Source organism: Anarhichas minor, unplaced genomic scaffold (assembly GCF_050575085.1).
Source record: "Anarhichas minor isolate MPS153535 unplaced genomic scaffold, ASM5057508v1 ptg000021l, whole genome shotgun sequence".
NCBI classification, from domain to species: domain Eukaryota; kingdom Metazoa; phylum Chordata; class Actinopteri; order Perciformes; family Anarhichadidae; genus Anarhichas; species Anarhichas minor.
In genome coordinates, this window is record NW_027466467.1 from 7,837,377 (window position 1) to 7,851,316 (window position 13,940).

Consider the following 13,940-nt stretch of genomic DNA (forward strand, 5'->3'; position numbering starts at 1 on the left):
AAAATGTGTTTCACTGAACCTTTCCTCTTTTTCCAGTAGCTGGTAAACACACACACACACACACACACACACACACACACACACACACACACACTTTGCAGCATCAGTTAACCCACCATCTAATTGCCATTTCTCCACAGTTAATAATGTACTTAAGATAATGTAATGATACTGAATGAATTGCTCGTAAACATATACGACGCACACCAAGGGGGAGGCCATATGGTCTACCATGCAGTTAATGGGTATCCGGTTACTTCAAATAAATTGGATTTTCTACCTCTGGCCTGTGGTGCCATTGAGTGTGTTTGAAGACCTAATTGAATTTCGACTGGCGGACCGTTCTGATTTAGCTGGCAAATTAAAGCACTCGGTGGATGTCTAAACACTGTGCCTATGTGTAACCAACCATGAAATGTGACGGGTCAGGTCGAGTGATTTTATATTTCACAGGTTTAAATTAAGCGATTTTAAGAGTTCAATGTGAAACACTAGAAAATGGCAGTCCTAATGTAAGCTTTTAGAGGAAGACATGCATGGTCGAATGCAGAAAGGGCACTGGGTTCAATCATTCTAGGAGCGATAATTATATTCTATAGGACAATCAATGCTGTGTTTAAGACACTGAAGAGAGAGACAAAGAGAAAAGAGAGAGGGAGATTCCTTCTTTTTGCAAACTCATTCACACTAAAAACACAGAAACAAAAGAGTGCTGGCAGACAAAAAGCTGTTTGGCCGCCGCAGCCGTGCAACACAGAAGTCACCTTTCAAAGAGTGAAACAAACACATTCCTCGTCTTGCACAGAACAAAAACTGTTCCAGACCATCGCTTCTTTTATGAAATATTCTATTGACGAGGCTTATTAAAACAACCATAGCCAAATACACAAGAGAGTCACCCTTTCCCAACCCGCCTGTCAAAAGAAGCTGTAAACCAACAAGCCACGGCTTCAACTTTGTCTTTGCCGGGTGAGGATGTGAGCAATGTAGACACAAGTAAACACCTGTTGAAAGGACCTGGAAACTAACTGCCATTTTCGCCCCAACTTTTCAACAATGCATACCTTCATTGCAGCCGACACTGTCACTTGAAGCGTAAGCATAACAGACAGGGCGAGCACCTCTGACCACGCCTACCTCGTGATGGAACAGGTTAGGAAGCTGGTATGGTTCGTCTCTAATCGCTTGCCATTGGGTCGCCGAGCTGCAAGCCTTACTGACAGCAACTTGGCACAGCGAAGCCTGATTCACTGTCCTCATTAGACAAACATTGATGAGAAATGTCAACGTTAGCACACACTTTGAATAAAAGATTAGAAAAAAAGAATACAAGGTGAAGAAAAGCCAGAGCTGCGGTGTTTGGACACCTGCAAATCACGTGGCTGTGTTGAACACCAACAGCAACTCCACAGCTGAGCCTTCTTTTATCCAGACATCGTTTTGTTTTCACCTCTGATAACAGCTGTTTAGTTCATGACCTGGGTAAGATACCTGTTCACCAAGCGACTATAATAATGTAATCAATTCCTCACCAAGATTACTCACTCAAAAGTTATTAGGTTATCAATCACTCAACAGCTAAATTATTTCCTCTATATGGTTTTATTACTATCGTTACTCAGCCGTCAGCTCAAAAGGTGCCTTACACAACTCCGAATCCACTCAACAGACGCTTAAATTAGATAGAAAATGAGCAATTGTGGTTTATCAGCAGCTAGCTTAACGTTAGCCCTGGTGGCTGCACGCAACGTTTCAGATGTCCTCACAGTGAAGCTGCGGCGGGCTTTACACATCCTCCAACTCTGAACAAAACCATGTGATCCCACAACGATGGACTGGTTAGCAAGCCAGACTGTGTCACGGCCAACGGTTGTTATTTGTCATCTGGATTGGTTGCCAAACTTCAAGATGGAGGGTCTTATGCGCCTGTCGGAGAGCAGATGCCAAAAAAAAAAGAAGAGAGAGTATAAAGGAAGAACAGAGGAGGTGTTGTAACAGAGCGCAGCCCACGACGGACAAATAATGACAACACTCTTCTCTGAAGTATTTACCAGCTGCGACAGCAATGCTGGTATTGTTTTCACCTTGTGAGTCAGTGTGTGCGTGCCACCATGGTTAAATGTGATCCTTGAGACATTTACCGTAGGAACGACCACAGAAGTGGTTTTGAGTACTTTGCCAGGGGTTTATATGTCTGTTTGTCTGTCCGTGGACAGATTTTGTCACTGTGAAAGAGTCACAACCGTGCAAGATGTAGCCGCAAAACTTTACCGGCGTATAGTTGAGATTACATTGAAGGCCGAGTTCTAAGATGGATTTGGCCCGAGCGAGGGTGCTGGAAGTAAAGGGGGTAGGAAGTGAGAGCATTGGCCCCCCACTTTATGCTATGTCTCTCTCTCTGCATCTGTCTTGCTGTGCCCCCCTACCTCCCCGATGCAGCATGACGCCACTTAGCAGGCCGCCTGGTATCGACAGAAATTCCCAAACCGCTCCTGCTTCCTATTAGCAAAGCATCTCCACGCTCCTGCAACACCCGTTAGCCATCCAGTCCCAGTATAATGAGTTGGCCGGGTTTCACGCCTCTCCATTTTATAGTTGATGAATAGCCGCAGCAGATGGTTCCTTATCTTTGAAGATACCAGGAAGAGGAGCGTGATGAATCGCACCAGGCCTTGCGCATGCATCGGCCCTCTCGCCATCCCCACCGCCGACGCCATCGCGCTACCCCTTCCAGCAAGAGAAGAAAAAAAAAAGGTGAAATGTGAACAATATGCAGTCGACTCCTCGAGTAGAAATATAAAGCTACTGCTTTCACTTTTCTCATGCCAGCCCCCAAAAATCTTTAGACATGTCCGCATTGACACTTCCGCTCCATTCCAGCTGTGTAAACGCCAATATGGTTGGTGTTAAAAACGTCCATACAAAAGACATGGGCTCATCTGGTGTAGTCATTATCCTCTTTAAAATGCACTCTCATGACAGACCCACGTCCACCCTTCTCATCAGTCACGACTTCACACAGCAGATCACAGGAGAATGGGTGCGGGGCGAGTATGAAGTGCGGACCAGTTATGGTAGCAGAAGCCGTTAATGCTTTCCTTACTATGTGAATTCTTCGCAGGCTTCTCCATTTCTCAGTTTATAAATCAATCCGTACTCTCAGGACGGTGCCATGTCAGATGTCTGCGCTCTCAACAAAGAAACCAAGGTGTGGCTTTGCACACTTGTGCTGCCCAGTGCCATAAATGAATGAATTATGATTTAACTTAAAAAAAAAAGAGATAGAATGAAAATGTGCATTTTCGGTAAGTAAAAAAATCAATTAATTCGTTATGTAAAAATAAAAATAAATTCTCAACCGTTATTTTGCTGTGACAACACACATACATTGGTACAAGCTTTGTTTAATGCAAACCCGAGCTTGGTGTATCGGTCAAAATTCTGACCTGGTATTTGCCTGCTGCATTAGTAAAGTTATTTGTGTGCCAAGTCATCCAGAGCAGGTCATCCAGCAAATAAATCACATTAAAAGACGTGTCAACGGCCCTCTCAAAATAGGCCCACAAAGTACCTGGTCCACATACCCTCTCTGTCGAAGGAACATCAAAATGCAGGGCTGAGCATACTCGAGATAGCTGCATTTGTAGACCTCCCGTCACTTGGAGGCTTGTACTGAAGATCTGCACACAGGGCCTGAAATAGAAGAAATATAAAACAGTGAAATGAAAATTCTGTCTTATTATGAGGTGTGGAATCCAATGCTATGTACAAAACCTGGGACTAGTAGTTTATCTCAGTGCATACAGCTCATCAATCAAATCATGCTTCAAGATAAGTTGCCTTAAGAAACTTAATATATATTTCAAAATGAATCTCACGTCTCAAACTAATAGGATTTCAGGACAGAGTTTTAGGAATTGCTTGTTATCCTCCATTACTCAGTTTTCCATCACCAATGGAGTCATGTTTTAACAGGGACTCATTTCTCAGATATTTCCCTCGCTTCTAAGAGCGGGAGGCCTCACCTGTAGGCTACTGTGCTCACTCACACGCATGATGCAATGTGAAACCTTTGCCAATTCACTGGAAAAGGAACGAGGAACTGTGCCAGTGAACTGCCTGCAGTGCTGCAGGTGTGAATATCGGTGTCCTCGCCACTGTGATTAATAGCAATGAAATCTACCAAACACCAAGCGATCACAATGGCTCTGACAAAGTCAATCAATACGGTCTGTCAGTGCCAGGAACAAAAAAATGCGATGAGAAAAAAGTGTTGGTGGGGCCAGGAGGCTGACAGGACGACTGATTTATCACAGATGTGCATTTCTGAGGCAACGGGCGAGCAAGACTTCAACATTTGGGAAGAATTATCATTGTGGCCATTACAGGGGCACGCTCAAATGGTAAAAAGATCAGTGTGGATGCACAAGTCACTCAGGCATGCATGGGTGTGCCTGCACATCAAAGTGTACACACACACACACACAGTTAGCACACAATGGTGCACACAGATGCTCCGACACACCTGGCAAAGACAGCGACTTTTGCGTAATATTCACAGACAGTTGTGAAAGAAGCACTTGGATCTTATTAATTAAGTAAAATTGCATTGCCAACATAAAAAAAAAATTGCCCCCATCACAAGTAAAAGCCGGGCATTCAACGTTTTACTTCAGTAAAAGTATTATCAGTAAAATATATCAAAGTATTCAAAAGTAAAAGCACTCATTACGGTGAAAGGCCCCATGGAGCCAAGTTAACTACTTCTGGACAGTGTGAGAATGGAACAAAAATATACTTACTCAACTGTCCTTAAGTGCACTTTAAAGGTACTTGTACTTGAGTTCTTTTCATTTTAAGGCACTTAATACTCAACTACATTTTGGAGGAAAATATTCTTGATACTCTAATACATTTATCTGACAGCTATAGTTACTTTGAAGTTATAGATTATCAATACAAAATATAAGAAACTCAAAAATGATGATGTATCAATAATATACATCACAATACCCAGCAGTATATAAAGTTAGCCCCACCTTTACCAGCTGCAAAATTAGCAATTCTCATACATTAATGCAATGATTATAATCTATTAATATAATATAAATTATTCTGCATAGTGAGTAATTTCACTTCTTGGATTTTAAGTATAATTTAATTTGAGTACTTTGGCTTAGGTACATTTTAATTGCAGGACTTCTATTTATAGGATTTCTATACTGTGATGTTGTTACTTTTAAGTAAAAGATCAGAATGTGTGCTGCTGGGAGGTGAAATATATGCTTTGTATAAAAAAAAGTAATTAACTAGCTCACATAAATAAAGTGGAGTAAAAAGTATGATGTACGCAACATGTTGTAGAGTTGAAGTGACAAATTAAACTGTCTTACTCAAGTAATACTCAAGTAAAGTACAAGTTCCTTAAAAGAGGAATGGTACATTTATGCATGCAGTTTGAGTTGTTGAGGTGGATTTCAAAGATATAAAACAGTTACTCTCTCACACCTGACCAGCTCAACTTCTTAATAAAACATTTGAACTAGAAGCAATTTCCTCAAAACATGTCAAAGTTGGTGGGCACTCCTTAAAATACTTTGCATGCAACAGTTAATTGTTTACAGAGAGGTAAAAATCAATTTGTGAAGGCACAATTAGCCCCAATACTGTAGTCTTTGATGGTAGTAATAATAATAATAATCATAGTGTAAGCAGAATAAGCCAAGTGACACCAGTTGCTTGCTTTCTCCTTCAAATCTGCTGACCGGTGGAGGAAATACAGCGTTCTTCTTTTACATGTAAACCTCGACTTCGCCAACAAACACTTTAAATTGAATTGTTATGGCATTCGAACCAATTACGTTATTACAGCTTGTTATAATGCGATTACAGAGCCACGATCACACTGATTGTCTCTTTAAGAAGCAGTGAGAGTGCGAGAGGAGGAGGTGGTGCGGTTTCACACCCCCCGGGTGAGAAACACAGGCGGGGCCCGCCACCGCCGACTGACAGCCGCTCAAAGGCGCTCCAACACCCGCGACGACCAATGAGATGAGGGGCTCGACCCGCCCATCGAATCGCAACAACCAATCGCGGCGAGCCGTGGGAGGAGCCCGGGATCGCCGTTGTGCATCCAACGTGGGACTACGGGGAGAGAGAAAGAAAAAAAGGAAAAAGGAAAAGTAACTCAAGAAAGGAAAAAAGTCCCGGTGGCGGTACACGATCGGAAGGAGGGAGGGAGGGGAGACCCTATTTTGCTCTTAACCGGATCGTTTGAGATTGTGTGACCGCAGACTGCACCTGATAAACTGTCGGAACGGACCTGCGCGTAAAAGCAAAAAAAGTTGGATTTATTCGACCACAGCCGCGAAGAAGCGCTCGTGAGATCTTTGGGACGACGTGCAGCGCGCGGCTTGAGAGATCAACGCTGGAGTTTTAGGAACACTATTCCGGAGGGTCCTAACTTATCTTCAACTTCGTTAACAACCCCACGAGAAGCCCCCCCCCCCCCCCGTTACGTTTCTCTTCTCTGTTGATCAACAGTTACTTTGAGAGGCGCACTTTGTCCTTTTAACGTTGCGCTGGTGCATGTTTTCCTCCGACATGTCACCAAAAGACGCAGTCATCCTGTCGATAAAGTAGTTTTACCTTCACATGAACACCCACATGTTAAGTTTCGGGCGACACACAAGTTCGCTGCAGCCTAGTTTTGCTGCTTAATCTGCGGTTCACCTTTGATTTCTTTCTCTTTTTTTTGAGCCCGCGTCGGACACCGGGAGGAGAAAGTTGGGACTTGGAAGTGTCCTAAATGACTGTTACCGGGATGGAAGACGTCTCACATCACCACGGTTGCTATCGCTAGCCTCTCTCGTACAACAAGACAATTTAACGTGCTTTCAGGGGCGTTCAGCCTCTCCGAAGCGACGTTAATATCCCGGTTGTGTGGGTACGAGGAGAGAGAGAGAGCGAGCGAGCACAAGCGGCCGCGCTATTAAAACTGGATACAAAATGGCGGCGTCCCTGGGACGATTTGGATATGTTTCTCCTTGTGTGTTTTATTTAATTCTGTCGGTCCAACTGCTCATCAGTCGTGGGTCGAGTTCAGATCTGCCGTGTGCCCAGAACTGTACCTGCGACGGAGACTCGGTGGACTGTAGTAACCTGGAGCTGACGGCTACGCCTCTGGACCTTCCAGTCCGGACTGTCTCCTTGTAAGTAAAAACTAAAAGCGCTTGGTTGCACCGAGCCTATTTATTGACCGGCCCATAACGGGGTGACCCCGTTTGTAAAAGACGAGTAAAGTGCCTTAACAGCAGAGGCACGTACTGTATGTGCATAGGCGCAAATAAATAGCAGTGGACCCCTGCTGGTGCTCTTAATTAAAACCCTCCGACAATACGTTTAGTTCTTTGAGTTGCCAAAATACACGTGTGTCTTTAAACTGCTAACTTGATAGTAATAGCGAGCTGTCGTGTGTGTTCCTCCTTCGCCACAGTGACTTTTAAACGAGTAGGTCTCCAGTAGTAAAGTTAAACTTCTCCTCATGTCCCAGTTAACCAATTAAAAGTCCTCCGGAGGTCCCTGCCCCCCCCCCTACTCTGGAAACTGGAACAACAAACCAGCAGCGCGTTTGGCTCAAGACAGCCCCGACGCATCGCGTTGTAACTTGATTAAGATTGTTTATGCGGCGAATGAATTCAGTTTTCACCACATCGTTCACACCAGGACAACAGGGGGGGGGGGGGGGTCTTTAGAGTTTGTCACAGGTGTAATGGTACCTGCAGGAACAGGGACGTACACAAACCGTTTATTTAGGGGTGAAATGCCTTGCTCAAGAGCACATTGAGATACCTAATAAACATAATAGAATACCTATATATTGTCCTTAACATCCTGTTAGTTTGAAAACTCTTTTTTATTTTTTATTTCTCAGACTTAAAAATCTTAAAACAATTCCCTGTGGCCTGTTTATCAAACTCCTCGTATACTCTTATGTTAAGTTGCTTTATCTTTTTTGTAATTGGATTAACTTCCGGGAATATTAGAGGCTACAGCTCTCTATCTTTTCCAGTCTGTACATTTTAATGTATTCATCTTTAAAAAATGCTATGGAGAAACAAACGGCCCCCTCAGGGTGAGTAAACAAAAAGACTCAAAGGTGTCATAACAAATGAACCTCTGCTGTGTTCATGATGGTTATTACCACAATTCCTGTTTCTGTGTTTATAGCCAAACTTCACAAATTGCATTTCTTGTAAATGAAGCCTTGGTTCCTCAGAATGAGGCTGACAACAGTTCATTTAGGAAATGAGCCAATTTGGGAGATTTGTTAATGGAACCCCCCCCCCCCCCCCCCCCCCCCCCTAATGATTAGGAGACTTTGGCACTTATGAAGCTCAATGACACAATTTATTTGCAGACAACACAGCTCTCCGTCCTCCCAATCAACATTGTGGCTCTCGCCTCGGTGTACCGCAGCCACTGTCACTGACAATGGGGCATCTTGTTATGGAACTTTAGCATCTACGTGTGTGTGTGTGTGTTGCTGGGAACGTGGGGTTAAAGACCAAACACCCAGAGACTTCTCTGGCTCCCAGGTTCCTGTGTTCGGCAGTTTATCTTCCCCTGGGAAGTAAGGAATGCAACTTAAAAAAAAAAGAAAAAGTCCTCTAAAAACATGAATAACGGCACTTGTGCCCGGGTAGCCTCGTTGCCCTGAAGCACCACTTAGCCAAGTTCGAGTGCCGACGCTGTTTATCATGCAAGTACGCAGACGCACACTGCTCCTCCTGTCCTCGTGGACAAAGGACAACTACAGCGGGACAAACGTCCCATCTGAAACAAACCTTTTTTTTTTCGGTTTCCGTAAAGATGTGGTGCCCCGCGAGCCCCCCCCCCCCCCCCCGTCCCGCTCCAAGTCTACTTCTGTTATCTCGGCACAAACCTTATCGGTCAAGATTTAAGAACCCGCAATCTTGTTGCTTTCAAAGGGAATGGCTTTATGGCTTTGGATAATCTTTTTTTAAAAACACCTAGGTTGCATATTTCCACACCACTTAGAGATAGTCACATTATGCTGGCAGGTGACTCAAAGGGGAACCAGCTCTGTTCCTCCGGGGTCTGTAAAGATTAGCAGATGATTACTGCAAACCCAAAGAGACAAGTACGGACAATTTCACCTGTGGCCCCAGTTTGATCCCAGTATAAAGGTACAAGTCCCGTCCACCTGAGTGGATGAAATTACTTTTTGTGTTGCAGGTTGAACTTGTGTGTGTGTGTGTGTGTGTGTGTGTGTGTGTGTGTGTGTGTGTGTGTGTGTGTGTGTGTGTGTGTGTGTGTGTGTGTGTGTGTGTTGTTGATATAGCAAGTTATAGCACAGTGCATCAATAATGGCTTCGTCTCGTCAATAGAGCTTTCCGGGACGGTTTGCACAATGTCCATCGCTACCTTCAGGCATCTGAGCTGAGGGAAATCAGTGTGGAATCGACTGTCTGTTGTGTTTACCCCAGGGAGGTGGTAGTGGGAGGGAGGACAGCATTGGTGGGTGTCAGTAAGCACAAGTCACCTATAGGCCAGCGTTCCTCTTTCTCTCTTCTGCATAGTGTGGACGTAAAGGCTTACAAGAACACCTCAATAACCTCATACACCTGTAGGATCTGCCTGAAGCAAGTAGCTTGAACACATGCGACTGCAGTTGTTACCCCCCCCCCCCCCCGTTGTACAATTACACGTGCTTTGTACACCTACTTACAGACGTTCAGCGGCCTCTATGTTCTGCTGCGCTGTCTATAGACTTACAGCGATTTAAAGCTAATGGAGCCGTCCCACCCTTTTGTGTGGGTGAAGAAGGATTGAGCTGTCATGTATTTGCTGCAATTATCTTTACACAGGCTCTTAAATTGGGATTACAGTAATGACCACAGCAGTAGCACCTCAGGAGCTGCATTTACACAGCTTCTGTGCTGCCTCAAGTTTTTCTTTTTACTCCCTTGAATGTGTTGAATGCACAGCTTTATAAACTACAATGCATTATGATTAGTTTTTGAATCAAGTGTGCGTCGGGGCCCCTCGTTATGCACTCTCGCCTCCTTCTCTGAGGAAGCACTGTTTTAGTCACTTTCAGAGCACTTTGTAGGAGTAGTTCTGGGAACCTTGATGAATATGTGTTATGGGGAGATGCGTGGCTAGATAGAGGCTAGGTGTCGGCAGTTCATCCACCAGTAGCAGTCCTAGAAGACCCGTGGCTGTAGCTCCTTCCTTCAGGACCCTGGTTTTAACAGTCCCCTGTGAGAAAGTGGCCTTGACGAGGAATCAAGGAAACAAAGATGTTGGAGCAGACCGAGCTAACAAGGAGACGCAGTGAGGGGTTGAGGGGTTGTGTGATTGATTAGGTATGACAATAGAAAATTGTACATTGCTTTATCAATTATTTATTAAGCCCCATGCCTCCCTGTGATTGGCCACACAGGGTTTTAAAGTCATAACTGTGTTTGTCAAACATATCCTTTGCTGTTTTACATCAGTCCTTCTAACATTTAACAAACTGACCAGCAGTCTCCGATGCCTGTCCATTGTTTCTGATTGATGAATAGCCTAATAACATTCAAAGCAAGTTTGCTCTCACACAGTCACATATTCCCTCTCAGGAGTGGTGCCTTATCTCATTTGCGGCCAAGGGTAATGTGCATAAAAAGCATTTTTGCCCACAGTGCCACCGGCGTAATGGGATTTTTGCAAGTAAATAAAATCACGAACATGACTAATTGTGCTGGCTGAGATTGCCGTGGTTGGATGGAGATGAAGCAGATACGCGGCGTCTGTCTGCCAGCGTCTTTACGTTTTTGTCTCATGCGAGATTGTAAAATCCTTTTTTTTTGTCATATTTATTCCTTAAAGTTGAGTTGAGTTTACTTGCAGTAACTCCGGTGAAAAGCAAGAAGAAGCCGGATCTTGAATGGTCCCGATTGTAACCCAGCATTTCCCCAAGCGGTTTCCCAGTGCGTTGGCCACAATGCGTGGTGTACACCAGACGTCCTTCCGCATCTCCAACCCCAAGCCGTAGCCCTAAAGTTCACAGCACAGCCTTATTGGTAAACACCACCCCCGAACAGTTGCTTTTGGCTCTTCCCCTCAGGAAATGGGTTTGTGTCGGTGGTTTCCTGACAGGGGCCGGGCGGGCTCTTTGGCCGGCTGCTCGCGGAACTGGTCTGCAGCGGGCGGGGCCGCAGATTACCTGGCTCGGGGGGGCAATATATGTGGGGAGGTGGGCGGACATTTTTTTTTCCACCCACTGCATGGAAGTGTTTTGTCAATGTCGCGGTCTGCTGCTGCTGCTGCCGCTGCCTTCGGGCCGGTTCCACTAGTTGGTGAAAGTCCTGTCGGTGGTCAGAAACCTCAACCACTGTCACACATGTTGCAACACACCCAGTAAACCCAGAGGACACGGAGCATTACAGAACTGTCTGCCTGTGTGTCACAGACTGTCAGACAGAACTCTTTTTATTTGAAGTAGTGTTTTACTTTGTCTAACCTATCATGGTCATATCTACTGTGAGCATGCTTGTGGTTTCGAGGGTATTTCTCGCTACACGGCCTCGTAATCTTGTACTGGGAGTATACCGGGTTTGTTTATTGTCATAGTTTCTTTACCCTTGTGACTCTCGTATCCACATGAGGATATTTTAAAGTCAAACTGCTTGGAAGGGTTTAAGATGATATTATCGTTGGCACAGATCTTTTTTTTTTTATCAGCTGCTCTTCCCTTTTTTCAACCCTTATCGGGCTGTTTGGTGTTACGCTGGATCCTGAAAGTACAGGGAGTTCCTGTATGCAAATTTAATCAAGCAAGCGATCTATTTTATATTGTAAATGATCCTCTTTTTTTTAACCGATTTTGAGATGATTCATGCAAATCTTTAGCTGTGAACGAATTAGGAAGGAACAGCTACGGTTGAGCCGTTACGCTCGTAACGGATAAAGTCTCACATTAACACGGAGATATGGAAGTGAGCTCACGGCCTCTCACTGGCTTCACAATGACAATCAAACAGCTGCTGCCTCAAGTCATTTTTTTACAGGAATCCAGTCGGCAGAATAGATGGCCCTTTAGTGAAGACCCTTAAGGGCGCCAAGTTCTTTTTTGTTTTTTTTCCCCTCCACCTTTTCCTCTCCCCCGAAGTCGGTGTCTACAAAGTGGGCTTGATGGATGAATCATCTGTGAATTCTCTACATCTGGTAAGAGTTTGAAAAATCTGGAGAAGATGTTAGAGAAAGGAAAAAAAAAAAAAAAAAAGCGTGACTTGGACAGAGAGAGGCACTGGGCAAGCGAAGCAGCTTCTCCCCAGAAAACAGGCAGTCCTTGGAGAAGCGAGCGGAGCTCTGAGTGCTCAGTTGGGCCTCACGTTTGTTAGCCTCTGCACTTTCTGATACTGCAGGAAGGAAATGAGCATCAGAGCTCCACTGTCTAGACACCCACGTATTCACATGTACTTGGAGTCCGCCGTTTAGAAACATATTTCAACACCGGCTGGAGTGTAATTATTGCCAAATTTTGCTCTGCTGGTATAATAAACAATAACTAGGGTAAAATTGACTAATGATCCTGTATTGTTCTACGCTTTGAAGTTTGCGAGGTCAGCTGTCTGCACGGTACTAAAACAATAGCATTTCTGTTATTCTTTCAGATTAATTGGGGGACACTCATTTCCTTTTACTCATAATGAAGTAATCTGGCGCCATTTGTAACAAATTATATTGTTATTGCGCTAGAATCCAGTTATTAAATGCAGGAGGGCGACCCTGTGTGTGTTTGTGGACAACACATATGCAGTTCGGCGCCGCGAGTGTTCTTGTGCTTCTCATCCGGAGTGTTCCGGGGCTGGCGTCGTCTGGGCCTCGACCGTGGGTTCATGCGGTGCCCCGGGCTAGTGCAAGACCCCCTTCCCCCCCCCCCCCCCCCCCCCCCCCCCCCGAAATCTTCTCCCTATTTGTTTGGAGTGCCCTGCATCGGCCTCAAGCCGGCAGCGTGAAGAATGGCGGTGCACCTGGCCCCAAGATGTGGCCCGCCTTGCTGCCTCGGAAAAAAAACTTCACAAACTGAGTCACACTCCCAGCCTCACTGATCTCAAAGGCTGGAGCAGCTCCTTTGTTGAGTTGTGTGTGTGTGTGTGTGTGTGTGTGTGTGGGGGGGATCTGTAATGCAAATTGTGAAATATGTTGATCCCATCAGTGCTACACTTCTCTGATCTCACGCTCCCCAGATCTTGCACTTACTGGTGTTTTACTCGTCGCATTTATCATGATTGTTATTATTGCAAATCTCGTTGGCTGGCTTAATGCTTTTAACCTTGTCAGAGTTGATAAGATATTGTTCCACCGCTTTCCTTCCTCTGTTTGACTGGTGTGCAGAATGTTGGCCTCGAGCTGGTGTTGGCTTTGTGTACACTCTCACTGCAGTTGCCTGGCTATAAACTGGCCCTTAATGACAAGGTGTGTGTGTGTGTGTGTGTGTGTGTGCGTGTGCGTGTGCGTGTGCGTGTGTGTGTGTGTGTGTGTGTGTGTGTGTGTGTGTGTGTGTGTGTGTGTGTCCCTCAGGTTATTATTTGACTAGTTTTTATGATGCTGTGAAATCGACCACATTAAAGGGCCTTTGTCTCCCAGCTGGACCACAGAAGGCTCATCACTGACATCACTTCACACTTTCAGGCGAGCAAAGTTCACGCTGCATTTGTCCGCGATAGCGATGGGAAAGATAATGATGATGTATCTCTGTATGTGCAAGTCCCTGGCTGCTCCGTTTCTCCCTCCTCCTCCTCCCCCCATATCTCCTCTCTCTCCCACACACACACACTGTGTGCTGACCTACAAGCATAGTGTCATACGCCATGACATCACTCCTGTACTCCCAGCTTTCCTCGACTCCCACAGCACACGTAGCGCAG

General features: G+C 45.1%; 1 protein-coding gene across 1 annotated transcript in view; it reads left to right on the forward strand.

Annotated features, from left to right (window-relative positions):
• Window positions 1–6,314: 6,314 nt before the first annotated feature.
• Window positions 6,315–13,940, forward strand: part of lrig1 (leucine-rich repeats and immunoglobulin-like domains 1) — a 33,279-nt gene continuing 25,653 nt past the window's right edge. The window contains exon 1 of the mRNA XM_076095761.1: window positions 6,315–7,211. Within this exon, the coding sequence (XP_075951876.1) occupies window positions 7,009–7,211 (203 nt within the window). The 5' untranslated portion in view covers window positions 6,315–7,008. The remainder of the gene's footprint in view (window positions 7,212–13,940) is intronic.